This window comes from Sorghum bicolor, chromosome 6 (assembly GCF_000003195.3).
Source record: "Sorghum bicolor cultivar BTx623 chromosome 6, Sorghum_bicolor_NCBIv3, whole genome shotgun sequence".
Taxonomy (NCBI): Eukaryota; Viridiplantae; Streptophyta; class Magnoliopsida; order Poales; family Poaceae; genus Sorghum; species Sorghum bicolor.
The window spans coordinates 2673128-2697041 of record NC_012875.2 but is presented as its reverse complement, the minus strand read 5'-3'; the positions used below and the strand labels follow the sequence as shown (position 1 = coordinate 2697041).

Sequence of the window (23914 nt, the reverse complement as noted above, 5' to 3'; positions counted from 1 at the left end):
CCCACCCAAGGCACGTCTGGCACCATCTTGACGAGGGATTGTTCTCGATTCATTAGCGGCAACACCCTTTGATGGTGAAATATGGCAACAACATGGGCTCCAGTCATGCCTTCGCCCTTCAGGTGACGGAATGCCTGGATAAGACCCTCGACCCCATGCTCTCTTTTCTCCTCGGTAGAAGCCCCACAAACCCAATGAGGCAATGCCATAGAGATGATCCTGCTAGTGTACACCAAGAGTAATGCGTCGGGGTCGCTCTAGAGGTAGAACCACCTTTGATGCCAACCTTTATGTGATGTCACCACCTTCATAGAGATATACTCCACCGCTCGGTGCAACCAGATCTAAAACATGATGCTACCCATATGCCCTAGTGCCACCACCCCTTTCCTCACCATCCTTTTGAAAATAGTGGCACCAAAGAAATATTTCCACAGTGCAAAGTTGGGCTTTATTCGCAAGAAGCCCTCACAAAAGGCGACAAACACCGCCGCCTGCAGAACAGAGTTGGGATTGAGGTGCTACAACTTGATCCCATAATAGTGAAGGAGGCCCCAGAAGAACATGCCCGTCAGAGTATTGAACCCCCATGCATGAAAGTGAGCAAAACTCGTGACATAACCTAGGCTGGGGGATGTCACATACTCGCCACCAGGAATGATCCACTCTGGCCATCTGTCATCCAAGATACGGGAGCACAAGAGACCTCTGCAAATGAGCTCCTTTGTGTCCTTTTTGATGAAGGACGAATGAAGCTATGGCTCCACCGACCTCCCTGAGAACAGCCATGAAATTGCCACGAGGGTGGTAAGATTTTTTATCTCTCCTCTCACTCAGTTGCACTAATCAGTGAGAATGGTAGAAAAGATCTGATTAGGATAGAGATGTGACCAGAGGAGAAGGCTGTTAGGCTAAATAAGGGATAGGCCAGGACGATTCAAGTTCTGCTCCCAATCATCCCCAATACAACAACTGGTATGTTTTCCCACACATCTCGAACTTTTTGATCACATGCACAATCTCTTGTAGAGCCATCATCCCGTGCTACATTAATTATTTCACGCTCTGAGTGCATAAAACCTGGGGATAGGCCTCGAAAGGTAAGATGGCTATGGTGCTATATACAACCCTATGGCCCATTTATGGACTAGAGGTAAGAAGGCTGGCCCACGAATGGGTTTGATAGCTGCCTCAGAACATGTAGAGTCAGAGATAGCGGCAGATGAGCCTCCTAGTAGCCAGAACCCTAACGCGTTAAGCACCAAGGGCGTCTGGACCCATGTCTGAGTATTGGATGGCTTTGATTCATGGTTTTCCCCAAACAAAGGCATCAAAGCTCTCAAGATCGACTAAACAGACCCTCAAACTATATGAGTTGGCCAGCCGAGAAAAATGGAGCCTACCATGACTAGCCACTAGCCGACCCTTATGAACAAGCGCCAGGGCACCATATGGACAGACCCATTAATAGCTCAATGAGAACCATGTTTTGTTCAGATGAGGATAGTATGGATGAGCTCACCCCCTTCCATTCCTTGGAAGAACGCATGAGGGATGATAGCCTGAAAAGACGAGGACTCGTGACAAATCCCCTACAATGAGCAGGGTCTCGAGAGCTATACTTGCATCGAGACCTAACGGGCGGTCAAGGGAATGACATGCGAAGAAACTATTCCCCAGAGGTAAGTGGATGTTTTAGGCACCTTGGAGAAGCCCTTGGAGGGATATACAACCCCTCAAAGGCCTCATGCACACCCTCTAACTAAATGACCCATAATACAAGTAATTCAATGAGCATTTCTTTTTTACACATTGTCACGAGCACGATGTCCTCAAGCCTCTAAAGGAGTGCCGCACTCCACTAGTTTAGGGATACTATCGGATATCTATATCAAGGATGCTTAATTATATGTCTTTAATAGCGACACGAAGATGAGTTTCTGGTCAAAGGACCAACTTCACCTCAAGCACGCAGCACTTGCCAATGACTTTTCACTTTGCCTAGTCCCTCTGACATCTTCCCATGTGTATCCAAGCTCTCGAGACTACTATAGAAAATCGTTTGCGAGGCGTTTTAAAAAAGACCTTAGAGGCGGGCAACATTTTCAACCGCCTTGGTTAATACCTCAGATTAACCAAGACGGACATTTTTTATTTACTGAGGCGGTTGAAAATAACTGTCTCACAAAATCGATTTATGAGGCGAACATCTTAAGCCAATCACCTCCAAAAATAGTTTATTTTGGAGGCGGACGTCTTGTAATAACCGTCTCGGTAAATCTATTTTCAGATGCGGTACACTATAAGGCCCGCCTCAGTAAATCATGGCCTAGTAGGCAGCCCATGTAGCCTGATATCGCATCGTTGTATATATACCGATGTCTAGGGTTTCCTTCCCATTCCTCTAGCAGGCAGCCTCGCCCCTCGCTTCGCACACTGTAGCCACACCCCTTCTCTTACACCTCGCTGCTGCGGCCCTCCCCCTCATGGTGCCCCACTCAGCTCTCCTCCCTCATCGGCTCCTCTTTCTCCCTCTCCTCTCCATCTCCCTCCCTCTCTCTAGTGGCGGTGGCGTGGCGTGCTGCCATGCAGCGCAGCGGCGGGGGGGCGCGCCATGGTGCTCGGCAAGCATCATGGCGGGAGGCCGTGTGGAGGCACTTAGCAGGGCACCTGGATCCCCTCTCCCTCGAGCTCACCGGTGATAGAACCAGCCTCGGCGTGGGCGGATCTAGCAATGGTGGCGCATCCCCCTTCCCCGAGCTCTTCAACGCACGGAGAGACCAGATCCCGGCGGCATCCCCCTTCCCTGAGCTCGTCAACGCTTGGCAAGGCGAGCCGCGACTGTACAAGCATTGCAGTGGTGCTCCCCTCCCCCGAGCTCCTCTACCAGCACACAGCTACCTCCTTCGGCATGGCCACCCCCTAATCCGACGTAGAGGAGATGGATCCACCTTCACGGCTCCACCATGGTGTGAATTCAGCGTGAAAGAGCCTAGTGATGGTGGATCCGGCATGGAGGTGCGCTCCGGTGGCACCGCGGCGGCTAGTGGTAGGGCTAGAACCGCGCTCACCTGTGGGCTCAAAAATGGGCTCACCGGTGGGCTCTAGTTTTTTTATTTTTTTAATTCATTGACCGAGGTAGGCGTGACAACCGCCTCGGTTAATGCATGATTTAACGTGACCTTCTATTGGAGGCGTTTTGTTTACCCATTTCCTGAAATCCAAAACGCCCGCCTCTATAAACAAATAATGTAGTAGTGTAGGGCACTCTCCGCCTCTCCCAAGGGGTGGTGCGCTGCTTCAAGGCACCCAACCCCCCTCATACGAATACCGCCTCACCCGAGAGATGGGTCTCACCCTCTAACGCGGCCTCGGTAAGCGCCCAAAGCCCGCCACCATGATGCCTGCACCTCCAAATGGGATAGGCATGGCTACGGGCCCTCTACAGAGGCATGGAGAATAGTGTCGCCTCGAATAGTAGCTTTCACCTCAACTACGATCAGATGACCATACCTCTATAGCCCAAAGTAACAATGGTTATTGTGTCACCAACTCCCATCTCTACACACTTCCAAGGACACGAACCACCCATCCCTGAACGGTATGATGACACAGAAGGAGGGATGGCTAGGAGGCATGGCACCAGTGCATAGAGAGGCCAGGATGAGATGGCCACAATCTCTGTACAAACAGGTGCTGCGTGTTATGGATGGATGGTGACACGGTGTGCCCTTTTGGCACCTTGTTATTTTCTTCTTGCTCTTTCCTCTATTGTTTAAGCAACTGATATACCCTCCATCTACCCCCTTGATTTATAAGAGAGGGTGAGAGCCCTTCCCCCGCGTGAGAGAGATGACTTACGAAAATCCCCACACGCACACCACTTCCATACGCCAGAGACTTGGGAACCTCTTCCCTCTCTCAAACAGCTTGTAACCCCTATATAAACCCTTCGGGCAAAGGCAATACTAGTTGAGCTTCCAACGGACATAGGGACCTGTTTGAGTGCCCGAACTAATATAAACCTTATGTCAAACTATCTGTCATCCGGGTCTAACACACGCAGAATACGGTTTACTAGTCGGTGACGCTCTCGGCCAAATCTCGCACCGACAAAGACAAAAAGTAATAAACATAGATGCGTTTTTGATGATTGGATAGATACATCACTCAATCGGTCAAGATCTTTTCATATAAATAGATGGGATAGTCTTATCCTGGTAGGAAACTTATTCCACGCCTAATTTATTTTCCCATGAGATTGGATCACCTTTCAAAGGAAAATCACATGTTGGACTTGAGTCTGCCGAAATTGGTCAAGGTCATATTCATTTGGGTCCACAGCAAGAGCGCTACTACGACTACAGCCTAGCCAGAGCTTTGATAGTTTTGATTTTCGTTTTATTAGTAGAAATTGTGTTAAGCTAGCTCATGCTTGTGCTTGCTTGGTATCCCGTGACAATCTCAAGTGGTGGAGTGGCATAATACCCCACATAAGGCTGGACAAAAAACTCGTAACTCGCTAGCTCGCTCATTAATAGATCGGCTCGAGCTCGACTCGTTTTATAATGAGCCAGCTCATTTTATAACGAGCCAGCTCGAGCCAGCTCGTGAGTTGCTCACGAGCCATAACAAGCTAGTCAATTATCATAGTAGCTTGATCTAGCTCATTCATGAATCCCTAACTTTATCCGTCAATGGATAATGCTTAAACTGTATGAGTATGACTATTATGTAGTCACAGTCGTGATCGTAGTGGGCTGACTAGACAAAACTCAGTTTGTTTGTTAAATTGTTAAAGATATAAGTACTTTGTTTAGTTCATTTTAAGTATGCATGTGATGTATTTGTTGCTCAATTGCTTCTATAAATTTATAATCACTTTCTACTATGTTTTTATGATTTGGCACGCGAGCCAAACGAGCTGCTCGAGCTCACTAACGAGCCGAGCCCAGCCAGCTCGTTTGTATAACAAGCTATAACGAGCTTAGCCATAACAAGCCGAGCTATAACGAGCCGAGCCACTAACGAACCGAGCTGGCTCGATATCCAACCCTAACCCCACCTGGTCTCATGTAATTTTACCCATGATTAACTGAAGCTCCGATTTTGCCTAAAAAGACAACGACTACAGCCACCTCCTCTCTCCACCATCGTGGGTTGTGAGAGTGAGCTCTTTGGCTCTCTATCAGTGATTGGAGGAAAGAAACATCAATGGGAACATAGTGGTGCGGGAGTTGTTCGTATTGAGGCAGCGAATACAAGTCATCGGTGCGCCTCAGGTTACGACCGACTTTTAATTTCCTTTTTTAAGGATACCACTACTGCACTAAGGCCAGCCTCAATGCATAGTTTTATTGTACAGTTACTAAGACTATAAACTAGGTAACCGAGCCACAAGAGTTTCATGGGGATGAAACTCCTCTCTCATCTGATGAAACTCCTTCATTTAATGACCCTGCCAAGTCAGCAATTTTGCTTATGTGACACTCTATTTAATGTGTCTGACACTCTTATGAAACATGCATTGAGACTGGCCTAAACGTTTTTAGGGGCAGCTGGTCTATACAAATTGATAATTTGTAGGTGTGGTCCCCAAGTTATTTGTATTGAGGCAGTGAATACAAGCAGACATCCGTGCGCCTCAGATTACGACCAACTTTTCTTTTTTTTAAGGATACCACTACTGCACAAAACGTTTCTAGGGGCAGCTCAAAAGGGTTAGTAGAGGCGATTTGCCCAACCGCCTCTACCCAGGGGTATATACAATTTGACAATTTGTAGGTGTGGTCCCCAATCTGTCGGCTTTCTCAGAACTCTAAAAAAATTGGGCAAAAAATAGCAATTTTTTTAATTATTTTGAGCGAATGACACACGCTTCTTGGACACTTGGGTTCAAACCCGTGACCTTCCACATAGCATAATACTCTCCTAACCACTACACTCACATTTACATGTGTTTATAACAGATATTCTTTCTCCTTATATTATACTCAACTAAATTTCAAATAAGTGTTTAGAAGTCTAAACGAATTCAAATAAAAAAGTGGTCAACTACACAGCTCTATAACTTTTCAAGATCTACAACTTTTGTTTTTGCTATCCAACTGAGGTTGTTTGAAAAGGTTGAATTTCAAATTTTGGAAATTTAGACGTAATTATACTCAACTAGATGATTTCAAATAAAAATGCTATCAACTACACAGTTGTTGGGGTTGTCTCTCCATTAGAGATCATTTAAAAAAATACAGATTTTAAATTTGAAAAATTCAAATGTAGTTATCGTTGACAAAATGTTTTGAAATAAAATATTATTAACTACAAAGTTCTATAACTTTTAAGATATATATAACTTTTGTTTTCTCAATTCAAGGTCATTTGAAAAAATCAAATTTCAATACTTAATTTTTACTATTCGGTGTTCATTTATAAGGGCGTCTGTAGATCTAGTCGCCCCTGCAAATCTATTTGTAAGGGCTCCTATGGTCATTTGTAGGGGCAGCTGATAATACCGGCCACCCCTACAAATTCGTAAGCTTTGGGCTCCAAGGATCATTCGGCACTTTTAGATTGAGACGCCCCTAAGAAAAGAGACATTACTGCAAATCCTTTTTTTCTAGTTTATGGATGCATTTTTTTAGGGAGAGTAGATTTGGACCGTGCATAAGTACGTTGCATTTTCTACATGAAAGTTCATTAGTGCGCTTACCTTTTAACTCATTTATTTTTGCATGTCTTATTTTTCAATTAAATCGTATGTTTGTATGGACATTCTAAAAAATTTAGGACAAATTAAGGCCCTGTTTAGATTGGAGATAAAAAATTTTTAGGTGTCACATCGGATATGTCGGAAGTATATCGGAAGGGGTTTTTAGAAACTAATAAAAAACAAATTACATAGCTTGTCAGGAAACTGCAAAACAAATCTATTAAGCATAATTAATCTGTCATTAGCATATGTGGGTTACTGTAGCACTTAAGGCTAATTATGGAGTAACTAGGCTTAAAAGATTCGTCTCGCGATTTTCAACCAAACTGTGTAATTAGTTTATTTTTTTATCAACATTTAATGTTCCATGCATGTGTCTAAAGATTCGATGGGATGGATGAAAAATTTTTGGGTGGAGAACTAAACAGGGCCTAAGAGAGACACAAAAGACGCATGCACCCTCATTTTATCTCCTAATCAGATGCTATCATCAACGTGATTTATGGTGATTGATCGATAAATAGAAAGTATTTAATACAAAATTAGTTTTTGTTATCTAGAATGCATTATATTTGAGAAGAAATTTTTAATGCTAGAATGCACTGTATTACACGACTGAGGCAGTAGCACTTTAAAAGATATAGACCTTTAAATGGTTATTACATATACATGGTTATCTGAATTTATCCATGAAAAATCCACAACAACACAATATCAATCTCTCTGTATAGCTCTCCTCAATCCTCATATACAGCATAATACACTTTGCGCAGTATCATCTAGTATATATAGTTTGATTGGCACCTCGTAATTGTATGCGCACACACACGGCAGTAGCCTCAGCGTTTATAGATGGAATGGCACACTTGTTATGTTCCCCCAGTCTCCCTAGGTAGGTGTGTATTATATATATCCATGATCATCAGGTCGCTACTAATTAGTGTTGTCATAAATCTTATCTGATACTTCTATAAAGTTAAACCTTACTACTTATTTTTTTCAACGTGCAAGTTGTCCAACTAAGCAACCCACTATCACAAACAATTAAAAATCCACTAGCCTATGTAATTATAGTGTCGACGTCAGTAAGTCACTATATTACTCTCAATATGCAAGTTGTCTAAGTAAGCAATGTACTATCACACAACTAAAATCCACTAGCCATACAATTGTAATGTCCACGTCAGTAAGACACATAAGTATTTTATTTGTCTACGTCATCATGCCATGTAATCCACTAATCTACACTTCTGCGACAACGCGCGGGGTATTCTTCTAGTTAATCAAGTTAATCAGAACAGCAGAGTAACCTACTAGTACATTTGTGGACTCTCAAGTGAACTATAATTAATTGGCGTCAAATAATAATTTAATTTAATGCAGGAGCTTGATCCTCTTGGTAGCTTGTATAGCATCAAGGAGGCGGTACAAGCAATAGTCCGTTACTTGGAGGATACGGGAAGTAGTGCACCCAAGACCATCTACTTCGATGGATGGGATGGACTAGCTGCTTCTGCTGTGCTCACAGCTATAGCAGAGGACCCTTCACAATCTCTGAGCAACAAGTTCGATAAGATCATGCACATTGACTGCACCAGATGGAAGAGCCGAAGGGCACTCCAGAGGGCAATCGCTGATGAGCTCAAGCTTCCACAGAGTGTAATGGTTGCTTTTGATAGGGAGGATGACGAGGATGATTTCAGTGGGGTAGATGAAGATTCTCGAGCTGAGATAGAAGAAGTTGGGAGACTGATACTTGGATCCTTATTACAACACAGATATTTAATTGTATTTCACAATGGAAACACTGATATGGTTGACTTGGTAGATTTTGGCATTCCACAACCATTATTCAATGGCAGTAAGATATTGTGGACCTTTACAGGAAGGCTTCGGGTCAACCAAGAAATAAAAGAAAAGGTGGACAATTCACATCTCTGTATCTATAGGAATATTGGTTGGTCGTTCAGCAGTGGCACTGCTCAATTAATATTGGAAGAGGCTACAGAAGTTATCAAGCACATGCAACATAAGCAGAGCATCACCCCACAAATTACTGCCAAGTGCATCACATATATCTTGTGGTTGCATGAAATGGGTGGCAGTACCATGGACTACAACTGGGCTACCCATGCTTCAAACTATTGGGTTTGTGATGGCATTATGGGACAACAAGGTCAGTTTGATGAAGAATCCTGGGAGGTTTCCGCCGCTCTCCATAAACAAGTGCAAAGAATGGAACTGTCCTCCCGTCCAGTAAGGTTTGTGGGTCATGAATACACAAATGTTTGGAAGTCAGTCACCTATACATCTGACAGTGGGGAAAAGGAAAACTTAACAGCACTATCTCGGAATTTAACATCATTGTTCCTTGTTTCGAAAGGCAGAACACTCACAACTTTACCACATGATATGTTTCAGCAATCGGAGAGACTACGTGTGTTGAAACTCTCTGGATGCAATTTCAGCTTTTATTCGCCTCCTTTCAGTTGTTGCGGAAGCCTAAGATTTCTTGGATTAGACCACTGTGAAGATCAAAGGCGAGAAGAGGAGGACAGGCAAGGGAGACCAATAATGGAATTTTTTCAGAGCCTATGGGTGCTGGATATGAACCAGACGGATTGGGAATTTGATCTATCACAAGATCTTACAGAGCAGATGACATCAAACATTAGAGAGATTCATATAAAGAAGGGAAGGATTTGGCGCAGCAAGCTTGCATGGAGAAAACTACGGAACCTCCGCAAGCTTCGAGTAATCGAGCCTACCAACTCTTGGGAGACAGGCAAAAAAGATGAATTTGCTAATATGCCAAAGTTGGAGCTCCTCGATCTGTCTGGTAATAGTACCTTACAAGTTTTGCCATGCTTATCTTCTGCAACTTGCATGAGAACTCTGGTCCTAGATGGCTGTGTTGGGTTGGATCATGTAGGCCCTGAAGGACTACCTCCAGCACTTGAAACATTCAGCTTAGATGCAAGGTCAGACAAACTTTTGAAGATATCATTGTCCGGCTGTGCTAAATTAGAGAGTTTCTTATTGCGTGGAGAACTGCCACGCCTTGAGGAGCTCAACCTATCAGGCACATCAATCAGAAGAATTGACCTCGGTGATAAGGTAGTGCAGTTGAAAGGGCTGAAAAAGGTGTTCCTAATGGGCTGCAAGCAGCTGCGTGCAATACTGTGGTGGCAAGAACAAAGGCAACTAGAAGTTCTATGCATTAACACCTTTGAAACAGAGGACACATGTCCCTATTACTCTAACCCCTCACCCGTCCAACACAGAAACTATGTTGTCACAGCAGATGCAAGGATCATTCAGTCTTTACTAACCAAAGAATATGGAATCATGATAACTAGCAGCCTTTATCTACATCTGCACATGCCACCTACTAGTAGTAGCAACAAATCTAAAGGGCCAAGCAGGGATAAGGTTATCCCCAAACCTTGCTACTATACTTATAGCGATGTCTTGCTACCAGGGGTTTTTACTTGTGATAATGAGATGAGATGGCCTGCACCATTGGATTACCATATGGAAGTTGGTCAGGGTATCAGCCTCACAGGTGTGGAGAGTGACAAGGGAATCAAAGCCATTCGGTATATGACACTGGATCTCATTTACTCCTTACACGTGCATGATAATTCATGCATTCTTGCTGTTACACCCAAAAGCCCACTTCATGATCTTCTTTTTTCTGTTGGGTACTACGTAGTTTTACTCAAATGGTGCCGTGTGGAGAGGTGCCTAAAGTTAGAGACCGTGTTTGCCTCTAGTAGATTACGTTACAGCTTTACAGATCTGAAGGCTATTTGGGTGTCAGACCTCCCTGCAGCTACCTGCATTTGGAGCAAAGGATCAATTGAAGACAGCCACGAAAGCTTTCAAGCACTACAGAGCATACACTTGCACGAGTGTCCCAGGCTCAAGTTTGCCCTCCCATTGTCACGCAACACATACTTGCCTAGATTGGAGACTCTCCATATCACTCGGTGCAGTGGCCTCAAGCAGGTGTTCCCATGGGATGATGATGTCGTCAGGCCTCAACAACATAGAGAAGCTAGCCGTGAAGTGAAGGAATTCCCCAAGCTGAAGCATGTCCTCCTGCAAGATCTCTTCAATCTGCAGGAGATCTGCGAGGCCAAGATGACTGCACCCATGCTCGAGAGTGTTAGGATCAGAGAATGCTGGGGACTTCGGCGCCTCCCAGCGATCGGCCATCGAAACAACAGCCATCGTCGACCAGTCGTGCATTGTCAGGAGGACTGGTGGACGAAGCTGGAGTGGGATGGACTGCAGGTCGGCCACGATCCATCACTCTACGAGCCGCGCTATTCGTCAGCCTACTACAAGAAGCGCTTCCTCAGGGGCACGGTTCTTCGGTGAAGACAAATATATCATTTATCCAGGTATGTATGTATACTGCTATATGTGCTCTACATACATGTGCTGTCATTTTTTCTTTCTCTTTGCTTCACGTATATATTTTTTTTGTCATGCATTTATACCTTATTTATCGATGTATTATTTTTGTGTAGGCTCAAGGGTTGCCAAGCTCGTCATGCGTCCGGGGTTGCGGATTTCAATTCCACTTCAAGCTGTTGCTGCTGCAATATGGATCATCAAGAAATTCTTTGAGATAATATGAATTTGCAAGAATGTTCATTTCTCTCAAGAATAAACAGGTGGTTCGGCGTTGTATGCATCCACCGAATTGGTTATGTTTAAGACTTTAATTGGTTTGTGGTTATGAGTGTGCATGTGTGCTTGAATTTGAAATAAGGGGGATGTGCATGCATGTCCCTAACGTATGTTTGGCTTGGATTGCTCAAAGACTTACTCAATGAAACGTTTGTCTAGTTTGTGATCAACTCTGTATGTAATAAAAGATGATTTTGATTGATTTAAATGCATGGATTGTACAAAGTTTTTTTTGTTTGCATATCTGCTTCTCAGGTAACAATTTCCTTATATATCCACCAATCCTGAGTTAATGTCAGAGTGCTCTGGAGAAACATTGTAACTTTGGATATATAGTCTAGAGGAGATCTCTGTTTTCCCCTTCCTTTTCTTCTACCATGCTCTGGTAAGATGGAATTCTATCTACCCAAAGGAGTAGCGCTGGAGGGGGCACCGTAGGAGAAGGGTGCCGTGGGGAAACCGCCGCCCATCGCCGGGGAGGGGAGCCGGAGGCCACACCCGGGTGGTTTGTGCGCCACCTCCCACGTCGGGGGGTGCCGCCGGGGAGGATCACCGTTGGGGAGGGCCACGTGACGGGGAGGGAAGCCGTAGGCAACGGCATCGGGCAGTTCCGAGTGCGTAAGAGAGAGAGGAAGGGAAAAAATAGCTAGCCAAGTTTGTTGGCCCAACAGATATAGGTAGTGTGAGCGAAAATTTATTGGGCCAACAAAATTAGATAGTCAAATAGGTAGCCTGCTGGAGTGGGATTTATTTTTATCGCCACTACCCAAATATAGGATAGGTAGTCGGTTTAGGTAAGATGCTCTTATGTCCTGAAATTGGTCTATTCCCATGAAGCAATTTGAGGGCTTCACGCAGCATGCTAGAATTTTGACCCGGTAATTCTTTGCACTGGTCAACAGTGCTTCAGTGGTTTAGGGCCTTGTTTAGTTTTGGAAAAATTTTAAATTTCGCTACTGTAGCACTTTCGTTTTCGTTTGTTTGTGATAAATATTATCCAATCATAGACTAACTAGGTTCAAAAGATTCATCTTGTGATTTACACATAAACTGTAAAATTATTTTTTGTTTTCGTCTATATTTAACGCTCCATACATGCGCCACAAGATTCGATGTGACGGGGAATCTTGAAAAGTTTTTGAATTTCAAGGTGAACTAAACAAGGCCTTATTGTCAATTTTCAGTCTCATATATACATAACTGCAACGATCAAATCCCAATTCTAATCACACCGGTTAACACACAAGTACCCAACGATACAGAAAACAAGATTTGTGACTCAGCATGACCATTGGTCCATTAGCTCAACATGACTATCGTTATGAAATAAAGTAAGAATTGCATATAACCAGATATGGCATCTCCAAAACATAGCATCAACACAACAGGGGTCAATAGACTCCTGCACTTATCTTCCCTAACTGCCTGATAAATGATAATAGTGATATATTCAGATAGATAACATTCCTGGTCCACTGCACACACGAATAAAAAAGAAAAACAAGGCACCCAGTCCAAACGAAATCCTTTTATTGACCTAGTACATGTCCCATTTAGCTCTGAATTTCGAAACAACAATGCAGAGCCATCTTTCCATTGATCAAAACTTCAGAATTACAACAGCTCAGGCATTGCACAAATGCCAAGTTCAATATTTCAACACCACAATCATAACAATTTGACTCCAGCTTCTCTGACTGAATCTATAACGGCCTTCACTTTCCCATGGTATTTTTGTTCTCTCTTCATATGGATGGACACTGCAGGTATTCCCTTGAGCAGCAGGCGTTCACCAAGCAACTTTCCAATCTTCACAGCTGCTGCGACATCACGTGTCGACTCCATGTTTGGTCTCAGCAGCTTCTCCTGTGAGCTTGCAGAACACGCAACAGTTGATGTTGGGGTGTGAATGACCTGAGCAGATACATACTTGTTTGTGAAATGCATCCTCAACAGGTATGGCTTGAGGAAACGCGTGACTCTAGCTGCCCTTTCCGGTGGAGGGATGACCATGACTTCTAGTCTATCTGCTGCAAGTTAACAGGGGGCAACAAAGGCTTAGTAAATTGGTAGCACATCAGTGAATTGGTAACACATCATGGGTGCTTAAAACAAGGATGCAAACAATATGACAGATTATAGGATCAAGGCAAAGGAAGGTGTGAATTGGTTTGCATGAGAAAATTATAAGCTTTAAAGAATGAGAAAGAAACAAATATAGCATCCAAGGCAGAGTTGAATATTTAATCTGGAGTAGAACTAGGAATCTCTCCTGCTCACAAAAGCTAGCTCAGTATCCCTGCACGGTAATAGTTGCCACTCCACTTCAAGCGAATAGATAAAACCATCTACCAAAGAAAACAACATTTTTGATCTGTTATGCAATTGTTTGGACATATTGCCAGGGCAGTGACCTAGTTATCAATTTAGGAAGCATAAAGAAGTTTCCAATGTATACGATGGGAGTTTACCAGCTGTATGAAGGAAATTACCAGCTTCTTGATTCTATCAGATCCAGATTTTATAGGCAGGGCACAGGCAAGAAACAAATATCATATGATTAAATGGGAAGCTCTCGCTAGGCCAAAGGAAGCTGGTGGGCTGGGGTTTATGGATGTTAGAGCTATGAATATCAGTTTACTTGCTAAATGGATCGACAGACTAGAGAGAGGGGACAATAACATTTGCTGCAATCTCTTAAGAAGGAAATATTTGGGAGAAAAGAGTATTTTTCAAATTAGAGGTAGACAGGGCTCTCAATTTTGGAGATCTTTACTAGATATTCGGGAGTGGTACCAGAAGGGCAGAATAGTGCAAGTGGTTAGTGGTAGACAAACCCGCTTCTGGCATGATTGTTGGTTAGGAGATAGTCCTCTGAAGATTTTGTTTCCTAATGTCTTCAAGATCACTGTTCAACCAGATTTAGATGTGTTTCAAGCCTGTTCAGATGGACAGTGGGATATCCTTTTCAGAAGGCAGCTTCAGGGCATAGCCAGTGTAGAGTGGGACCAGTTGCATGGTTTGTTGAATGGGGTTACTTTGGAAGCAGGGAGAGACAAAGTGCACTGGGCACTGGAGCAATCCAGGAAATACTCATCAGGTTCTTTTGGAGGGGTTAGAGATCAGCAATTGATGAATGTGTGGAAGTGCAATATTCCTTTGAAAGTTAAGATTTTTATTTGGATGGCTGCTCATGATAGAATTCAATCAGGAGTCCAACTAAAGAAAAAACAGTGGACAGGGCCAGAAAACTGTGCTGTTTGTGACAAACTAGAGACAACAGACCATATTTTATTTCAATGCCCAATTGCAGTTTTTCTTTGGTCTTTTATGAGGGTGTCTTTGGGCTGGCCCAAATTCCCAACCAATTGTACAGATTTTTTGTTAGAGTTTGCTGATGATTGTAGAGGAGCTAAGCGTAAGGTAACACTCATCATCTGTGCAGGAGCATTATGGACAATTTGGAAGACGAGGAATGACATGGCCATCAACAAGAAGGTTCTCACTTCCCCTGAAGTCAAAGCTGGAACCTACAGCGGAGGAGATGTCCAACTTGCTGGCGACTAATACTTAGTAGTTCATTTTCTTGTTACTTTGCTCCACATGCTGTTTAAATTGTTTTGTTGCTCTCGCCCTTTGTGGTGTCGTTAGTCGGTACTCTTTAGATTGGTTAGAGTTCTTTTGTGAGCAAGTAGAGTTCTTGTCTCCTTTTTTGGTTTGCATATTGTAAACTGGTAACCCCAGTATTCAGACCTGGGTGCTCATTACACTTTCTAATAAAGCTGGGCGAATGCCTTTGGTCTAAAAAGAAGCTTATCCAATGAATCTGCCATGTCAGAAATAAATCACAACATGATCTACAAAACTTAATCAGCCTTGGCCTCAGCTGAACAGTGCCAACCACAGAAACAAAATGCACACTAAAGATCACCAATCAATTCTAAAAAATGGCGCCAGATATGTAGGCTACAACAAGAGCACATTTAATGGCATCCAACACATGGAGGGAGCTGAACCTTAGAGCATTCGTTTCATGCATGTTACTTTTTTTTCCAATTTTAGCAAGATGAAGAAGGAGATCAGGCCATGAAAAAGAGTGTTTGCAAGGTACTGGGTACAGAGTACAAGAACAATAGGCTTCTCATCCTCGTCACTCGGTTCATGGCAGACATCGCCATTCCCCAAACCATGACAGCTTAGTACCGAAATTACAGAGGGGGCATCTCATCTTTAGACCAAATCAGCCAGTTCATTCATTCATCAATGTATTCCATTCGATTCAAGGACGCGAATAACAAACTCAAGAACCAGCATATATCTAATAAGAAACACAGCACAAGAGAAGGAGGAGGAGGAGGTGGAGGAGGCGCCGGACCTGCGCCTAGGAGACCACGGGGCCACGCGGCTGGCCGGGGACGCAGCAGCAGGCGGCGGTGGCGGCGGCGCGACGAGGGTGGCGTGAACGGATCGGAGTCGGAGCAGAGGGTTTGCAGAAGGAAACCGTTGGGCCGAGCAGTTGTATCATCACACTATTGGGCTCAATGGGCCGAGGCCCATTTAAAACCAGCCCAGCCTGAGACCGCCTTTGCTGCGGCTGCGAAAGAAACAAAACGAAACGGAGGCTGTTTTCGCTCGCCGTGCGAAGCAATCCGCGGCGGCGGCGATGGCGACGACGGCGGCGGCGGACGGGCCCCCGGTAGAGCCGCAGTCCCTGAAGAAGCTGAGCCTCCGGTCGCTGAAACGGTCCCTGGACCTCTTCGCGCCCGCGCACGCCCTCCTCTTCACGCCCGATGCCGAGAGGTAACCTAGTTTGCCTCGTTCCTTTGGTTTCATCGGGAGGCACAGAAACCCTAGCGGGGATTCTGACTGTGTATTCTCTTGATCTCGCTGCGGCGGTCGTGGCGCAGCAAGAGGATTCGTACCGGGTGTAAGGTGAGGGCGGAGTACGGCGCGGTGAAGGACCTGCCGCCCGAGCAAGGGCGCGGAGGGCAGGGCAAGGGTTCTGCGCCGACGTCGTCGACGGCGTTGGCACTGCCAGGTTAGCTTCGCTCTTTTCTTCTTCCCTATTCTCAAAGAAATCATACTTTCGTTTTGCTGTTCAATGAAGGAGAAATCTTTCTAGATCGTTTAGAATGTTGTAAGCTAGCAGCAGTACTAGGAATTCATGACTTTGCCCTATTTTTCAGTTGCTAGAGCAATTGAATATCGATTGATTTTTAATTTGCTCAGAGAATTCCACAAATCGTGTCTTGTATTGGTATAGTTTCTTTTCCCTTAAATTAAATACCGCAGGCTCATGGCTTTATACTACCTACTATACTAGTAGCAAAAACGAACAGACCCCCTCATAGCAAAAGGTGGCTGAAATTGAACAAGAAACTATTGTTGGGTTACTCAACAGGTTACCTTTAGTAACTCAGCTAGGGGTTGGGTAGCACTTATGATTTAAGTACAGCCTCAGCTGATTTCCCTGCCTTTATCAAATGCAGTCACTGCTACAGAAGAAAATTTGTCTTACACAGAAAATCGTTGCAATTAGAAATTATTTTACCTCAATTGCTATTCAGTTTGTGATTTGTCTGAAGAGCCCAATCTATATATCATCTAAAATGGCAAATGCATTGCGAATGAACTTTTTGGTTCCCCTGCTCTGCTTGTGTAAGTGTTTCCAATTTTCCAAATTATATTATATTTGCAATGAAAATAAAATAAGATAGTTTGGAATCGCAAAAAGCTCCATGAAACATGAGGTTTTTACTCTCCACGCCATTTTTTGATACAACTAATCACCAGTATAGATTTTGTCCTGAGTGGTATGCAACAAGTAGGTCTTTACCATCAAAGGTAGTTTTCATGGCTAATCTAATCCTATGATTTACCATGCCTCCAGAGCACATCGGAACACAAAAAGTACGATTAGAATCATAACTTTGTAGATTTTGTTTCACCCAATCTTTCTTTGAAGAAACTTGGATATCAAGTTCTCCTGTCAATAATTCCTAGTCATGCAGCTCATTTCCCCCAGAAAGAGGCCTGACCTGTAAAATTCAGTGTCCTACATCTACTTTATATCAGGACAGGAACAAACTACACGTGGCTAGAGGATTGAATATTTCTAGCCAAGTGCCTAACCAAATCCTGGTATTTCCAACATTGTGGACTTGATCTCCACAATGACTCCATAAAATTAGTTTAGTAATTTGCAAGCCTTCATTGATTGTCATCCACCCTGATAATTAAAGCTAAAACATTCAGACAAATTAGTTTATTAGCTGTGTACATTTTTTTTTCTTTTTTGCATTTCATTATCTAACTTGCAATTATCTTCTCAGGAACACAGGATACAAAAGATGGTCACAGAGAAGGCACTAGTAATGCCATTGTCCCTGTGCCACTTATGCTGCCAAAAGCACCGTAAGTGCATTGACATAATGTTGCTTGTTATTAACTAGTTAATGCTGTTTTTTTTTCATTAACTATTTTCTCCATATGATGTTTGTTCAGTGAGTCTACCATACCTGGCAAAAATACAACTATGTCAATTCCTGGATCATCTGACAGGTTTAGTCCCTTGTGCTTATATTTTATTCTATTGACTCCATTGTACTTCATGGCTTGATATCAGCAATTGTTTCTTGAAGTATCTATTGCATTAGAACATCCTTTGTTTATTTTATGATGCTATAAAGGCTCTAAAATCTAGTGCTTCAACCTTCTTGCTGTTGTCTAGTGTTCCTTTTTTCTGGCTTGGATGGCTACTTTTTTTTTTGTTTGTAGCTATATGCTATGCTACACAATTTTTCATGCTGTGGTTAGTTTCGTGAGTTCGTGACACCTATTATGACCCCACTGCATCCCTTTTCCCCTTTTGCTTGCATGGATCGTCTATTTTTATTTATTTGTATAGTGTGATTTTCTGCCAGCATAAGTTTTTTTTGCATAAATGAAGTCGATTATTTAGTAACTTAGGTGCTCATGGTGCTCCCATGAGTTCTGTCAGTACCAAGGAATTAAAAAGGATACATGAATCCTAGCTTGTGAAAACTGTTGTGCCTATGATACATTGATTCTTATGTACATTTGTTGTACTTGTACTGAGAAGTATTTTGGGTACCTTGTGTATTGGTAGTCTATCATTGTGCAACTTCCTGATAGCCATCAGCGTGGTCTAATCCAAAACTTATAAAGCTCCTTAACAAAGGCTGGTGCTTCCTTACTATCAGAAACTAGCAGTTTGGTGTATGGTTTGGATCTTGGGCTTTCTAAAATTATGGCTTCCCATCTTCTGTATTTTCTTAATACCTTATTTTTGTAATGATAAAATTACTTTGTAGTTTGTATAAAATAATTGCTCTGTAGGAACTCAAGAACACAGTCAAGTCCACTTGGTTTCTGGTCATTATTTTTTGATGCAGCAGTTTATATAATTAACCACTCACTTTGTGAATTGCTGATGTGTTGGGATATCTCGCAGATTTTCTACATCTGCACTGATGGAAAGGATACCTAGTAGATGGCCACGGCCTACATGGCATGCTCCTTGGAAGAACTATCGGGTACTTTCTCTTTCCAGTATAGTGTTACCTTTCCAAGTTCATTATTTAACAGGTTTGCCCATTAGTAAGAAGTCAGTACAATTTTTTCACTGTGTTTTAGTATTCAGGATTGAAGTTTCTATCCTGCACTTGCATGTATGATGTATGTACTTTTAAGTTTTAACATCCAGTCTAACCACTGTCAGCCAAAACCACTGACCCTGCATCTTCTTTTTGCATGTATGATTGTACTTGCAATAGTAGATTGTTTTATAGTAGAATTCTGCTTCTCATGAATTAAGAGAGAGTTTTAATTTTGTTCCATAAATTATGTGTTCTTGAACTTATTATGCAGGTCATCAGTGGTCACTTGGGATGGGTTCGATCTATTGCATTTGATCCAGGGAATGAATGGTTCTGCACTGGTTCTGCTGATAGGACAATAAAGGTAAATTTCGTTTGTCCTACAATTGCATACTGATATAACTTGAGTTCTTGACATTATCTTATTCTCTTCATATTTTCTCTATCTGTTCCACTAAAACAACTCTTATTTCTTGACATTATTTTATTCTCTTTCGGGGGTTTCCTGTCTGTTAAACTCATGTTCAACTGCTACTTGCTATGACAATGGCCCACATGTCACGGACAGTGGTATTTTGTGAGGCCACACTTCTCACTATGTTATGAACCAAATTTTTGTTTCCCTTCTCTGTGCACTTTGTTTAGTCAATTAGAAGTTGATAACAACTTTGATGCTAGAGCTTGAGAACATTGTTGCCATATATTTTGTTTAGTTATACACCCAATAGGCCAATACTGCGACTCTGATAATCCACACTTTGGGTGGGTTATATAAATTGGCTTCGGTCATGACCATTTTTTTTTTCTTTTTTTTTGCAAGAACACCTAGTATGAATACAATGCAATTGACTATCTCCCCCTCCTGTTATTTACTTAGTACAATGTTAAGCGAACAGTTCAATTTTATCATTATACTTTCTTGTATAGTCTGCTCATTCATTCTGAAACTTGTGTCCTTCTGTAGATATGGGATCTTGCATCAGGAACCCTGAAGCTTACACTGACTGGTCACATTGAACAAATTCGTGGTAAGCTTGTCTTTGTTTTTGTGAGCAGGATCTACTTAACATTCTTACACTAAGATTTGTGCCCCAGTGTAAAACTGTAGTAACTGATGAATGTACTGCACATTACTGTAGGACTTGCTGTCAGCCAACGTCACACTTATTTATTTTCTGCTGGTGATGACAAACAAGTAAAATGTTGGGATCTTGAACAAAACAAGGTAATTTTACACTTTTACTTTAAGTATGGCATATTTTGTGTGGTATTTTGGCTTCTCTTGACATCTGATCTTCTATGTTAAAGGTTATTAGGTCATACCATGGGCATCTGAGTGGTGTTTACTGCCTAGCTCTCCATCCAACAATTGATATCTTACTGACTGGTGGTCGAGATTCAGTTTGCAGGGTATGATCCCTCTTGCTCGCACCTTATGAAAAATCTCACCGTATACAAATACAATGCTCATTGATTCTTCTTGCGTTATATACAGGTGTGGGACATCAGAACAAAAGCACATGTTTCTGCTTTAACAGGGCATGACAACACTGTCTGTTCAGTGTTTGCTCGGCCTACGGTAAGAATGCATTTTCACCTGTCAAATTCACAATTCACCACAATATCAGTTCTGCCAAGTCCTTGGGCGCTTAGAACTGTGGCTAGGTTGGTCAGGGTTTTGATGTAGTTTCTTTTATTTTTTTGTACTCCCTCCATTCCAAATTATAACCAAGAATCTTGGAGAGTCAAAACATTTCAAGTTTGACCAAAATTATAGAGAGAATTAGAAAGATTTGTGACATTAAATAGATATACTATGAAAATATAACTAATGAAGAATCTAATGACACTTAGTTGGTATAATAAATGTTATTATCTTATCATATAAATTTTGGTCAAACTTGAGATGCTTTTGAGTCTCCAAGATTTTTGGAATGTCTTATAATTTGGGATGGAGGGAGTAAGAGTTAGCTACCGGTTGGTGTGGTGTGAGTGGGGGGTTGAGTTTTTGTACTTGGGTCGGTGCCCTTCGGTTCTTTCTTCTTCTTAAAATGAAATGACACACAGCTCTCCTGCGTTGTTCGAGAAAAAAAAAATTGAGTTCTGCCAAACAATACACTTTATTTCATGATGTGGTTTTATTTGGAGTCACTTACTCGTAATTAGCCAATGGGCTGTTTGAAGCAGTCTCTCTCGGTTCCGTGGATACTTTGCTTCCTTGAAAATACTTGTTTTAGTAAAGTTCAAAGTTCAATGAGAAAAGGCAAATGAGCAACCTTGATAGAACTCCTATGCCATCAGCAATTTTACCATTTAAGATACGCTATTTTAAAATGTATTTGTGCTAGGGTAAATACTCTGATCTGTCCTGCCTTACAGTTCATTAAAAAACTTCTTTCTTGCTTTCTCTTGTCTCAGGATCCTCAAGTTGTCACTGGTTCACATGATACAACTATTAAATTCTGGGATCTTGTAGCTGGTAATTCATCTGTCAAATGGAACACTGTACACTGCTGTTTTTTACGTATATATTTTTATTACAGTTGTTTCCTCCTGCAGGGAGGACTATGTGTACTCTTACACACCATAAAAAGTCTGTCCGAGCTATGGCACTTCATCCAAAGGAGTAAGTTTTTATCCATGATTTGATTTTCAATATTGTCTACAATGTTATGGACCTTTATATAGCAACCCTTTTTCAGGAAAGCATTTGCATCAGCGTCAGCAGACAACATAAAGAAGTTTAGCCTTCCCAGAGGCGAATTTCTGCACAACATGCTGTGAGTCTTTCATATAATTAATTTTCATTTTCACATTGTAACTGAACACATTGTAGTTCATGCTTACTGCTATATGATTAATATCAAAACCCATACATATAATGGTGTCAGAAGGAAATGTCTTTTAAATGTCAATACATGGTGTTGGGTGCCACGACCCACGAGCCAAGAAACCTTGGCTGTTTCTGTGATTTTCCAAAATTTACCTCTTTTTTGTGGTTAAATTAATTGATGCATATGCTTGTTGTGATGAATTCTTATCAGCCTTTTGTACTTCCACACTATTCCTTTTAAGTCTTTTCAATAATAAATTTGAATCTGCACATTTTGCTAGTTCCCTGACATGAACAGGGAGTAAACTTGGGATCGTACTTCCAATATTTTCCTAAGCAGATACTAAATTTAGATTCAAAAAATAGAAACCAATTTAGCCTGGTAAGGAAACCAAATCTCTTTATTGCCTTGTGGTTTCTTTTCCCCTCCTTTCTCTCTATAGCTGATCTCATCAGTTATGTTTTTTTTTTAAAAAAAATGGTGTCTCCAAACATTCTGCATTCTTTGTAACATATAGAGGAAACCCATTGAGTCCCTCTTTGACATTGCATTAGGCTCTTCCTGAATGCTGCTTACATGCTACTGAGACACCTCATATCTTCATTATGTTCAGGTCGCAGCAGAAAACAATTATCAATTCAATGGCTGTCAATGAGGATGGTGTCTTGGCAACTGGAGGTATGTACTGTACAAATTGTCATGTCTGTTGTAATTGAACATACAAGTGGTCTTATTAAGAAACTTTGATTCGCAATGTTTTTAAACACAATAATATATTGATTGGAAATATCAGAATCATGTGTGCATTTGTTTTGAAAGGTTGAATAAAAATAGTATAGCTCTTTGGGGTTATATAACTAGGTTGAAAACTATTGTAGTCAAACTAAGTTAAGTTGTGGAAGACCATGTGGATGTGCAGAATGGTGTGTATTAATAACTTGTCACTATTTGAAACTGGTGCAGGGGATAATGGAAGCCTGTGGTTTTGGGACTGGAAGAGTGGCCATAACTTTCAACAAGATCAGACTATAGTCCAGCCTGGTAAGTTTTGACTTGCATCTTGCAGGCGCCGGTAATTGGAAATAAGCTATTATGTTTTGGGGAGGGCGCTTGAGAACACCATTATATTAGTTTTAGAAATGCTACTGGTTGCTTAAATCACCCTAAATTTTAGCACACGAGTTCTTGGTTACCCCATAGCAACTAGCCAAACTATTCCAGAGGTCCATCATCTTGGTGTTACCTATGTCTGTCGAAAAGTACACGATTTGAAATGGTCAATGCTCATTACTGGTATCTCCAATTTTCAGGATCACTGGAGAGCGAGGCATGCATATATGCCCTGGCCTATGACGCCAGTGGATCAAGGCTTGTGACCTGCGAGGCGGATAAGACCATAAAGATGTGGAAGGAGGACTTAACAGCGACGCCAGAGACTCATCCCATCAATTTCAAGCCCCCAAAGGACATCCGAAGATATTGATCAACACTCAAATCCCACAAGCTAGCAAACTAGTGGGGATCGTTGGAGGCTTGGAGCCTCCCCAATTGTGCCCGACCCCAACTCGCTGCTTCCCTGAGCCCAATTGAAATTCGCAGTACACGTTCACCTGTATGCTATTCCTGGGAAACACTGTATGGATGACTAGTTCAACATTAGCTGTATGATAGGTGCATATGCAGCGATGGGTGTATTGATGCCGAATTTGAACCAGTTGACGTTGCCAAATTCGTTTTGAGCAAGAATTGAGTGTTTGTTTTGTACCACCATCCGAGTGGCACTCTGGTGATTGGAATTCTTTTGCTTCGTTTCATTCATCGACGTCCGTTCCTGCGGGGATGCTATTTTGCGTTTATCTTGCGCGCTTTTTTGAGGAACAAGTTTGGTTGCAATCGAGATTCATCTGGTTTGTTTGTGTCAAATTCTTAGGGGGGTCGCAAAATAGTACGCAGTCTCGTATCGTTTGAACATATGGTGGATGGATGGATGATGGATGCATGCATTCGAAACCTGAGCACACGCAGCGACGACCAACGTAGATTAAACAAAT

At 42.2% G+C, this 23914-nt stretch overlaps 3 protein-coding genes across 6 annotated transcripts in view; 2 read left to right on the top strand and 1 right to left on the bottom strand.

The window, feature by feature from the left end:
• The window catches only part of LOC8066014, a 32366-nt gene extending 20715 nt beyond the window's left edge, over positions 1 to 11651 (top strand). For 2 of the 3 annotated variants that reach the window (XM_021464145.1, XM_021464146.1), the window contains exons 5-6: positions 8093 to 11118; positions 11248 to 11612. In XM_021464145.1, the coding sequence (XP_021319820.1) occupies positions 8093 to 11095 (3003 nt within the window). In that variant the 3' untranslated portion in view covers positions 11096 to 11118; positions 11248 to 11612. Of the gene's footprint in view, positions 1 to 8092; positions 11119 to 11247 lie in introns of all 3 variants that reach the window. The other variant, XM_002447430.2, reaches the window with a different exon arrangement.
• Positions 12824 to 15941, bottom strand: LOC8083396 (50S ribosomal protein L18). 2 transcript variants are annotated; one of them, XM_021463159.1, is made up of 2 exons: positions 15786 to 15934; positions 12824 to 13437 (listed from the first exon to the last, which is right to left on the bottom strand). In XM_021463159.1, the coding sequence occupies exon 2, from the start codon at positions 13421 to 13423 to the stop codon at positions 13079 to 13081; it is 345 nt and encodes a 114-aa protein (XP_021318834.1). In that variant the 5' UTR covers positions 13424 to 13437; positions 15786 to 15934; the 3' UTR covers positions 12824 to 13078. The 2 variants fall into 2 exon arrangements, with proteins under 2 accessions (XP_021318834.1, XP_002446092.1); XM_002446047.2 differs by having other exon boundaries at positions 12833 to 13440; positions 15786 to 15941.
• LOC110436336 (protein pleiotropic regulatory locus 1) lies at positions 16015 to 23679 on the top strand. The gene is made up of 16 exons (XM_021463158.1): positions 16015 to 16210; positions 16318 to 16448; positions 17743 to 17824; positions 17915 to 17971; positions 18885 to 18966; positions 19301 to 19393; positions 19994 to 20057; positions 20169 to 20254; positions 20338 to 20439; positions 20525 to 20608; positions 21448 to 21508; positions 21589 to 21655; positions 21732 to 21809; positions 22477 to 22541; positions 22827 to 22904; positions 23174 to 23679. The coding sequence occupies exons 1-16, from the start codon at positions 16074 to 16076 to the stop codon at positions 23344 to 23346; spliced, it is 1440 nt and encodes a 479-aa protein (XP_021318833.1). The 5' UTR covers positions 16015 to 16073; the 3' UTR covers positions 23347 to 23679.

Coding starts and splice junctions, on each gene's coding strand:
- LOC8083396 (XM_002446047.2), bottom strand. CDS start 13,423: ATGGTCATCCCTCCACCGGAAAGGGCAGCTAGAGTCACGCGTTTCCTC.
- LOC110436336 (XM_021463158.1), top strand. CDS start 16,074: ATGGCGACGACGGCGGCGGCGGACGGGCCCCCGGTAGAGCCGCAGTCC. Junction 20,609..21,447: donor CAGTGTTTGCTCGGCCTACG/GTAAGAATGCAT, acceptor CTCTTGTCTCAG/GATCCTCAAGTTGTCACTGG. Junction 21,656..21,731: donor ATGGCACTTCATCCAAAGGA/GTAAGTTTTTAT, acceptor ACCCTTTTTCAG/GAAAGCATTTGCATCAGCGT.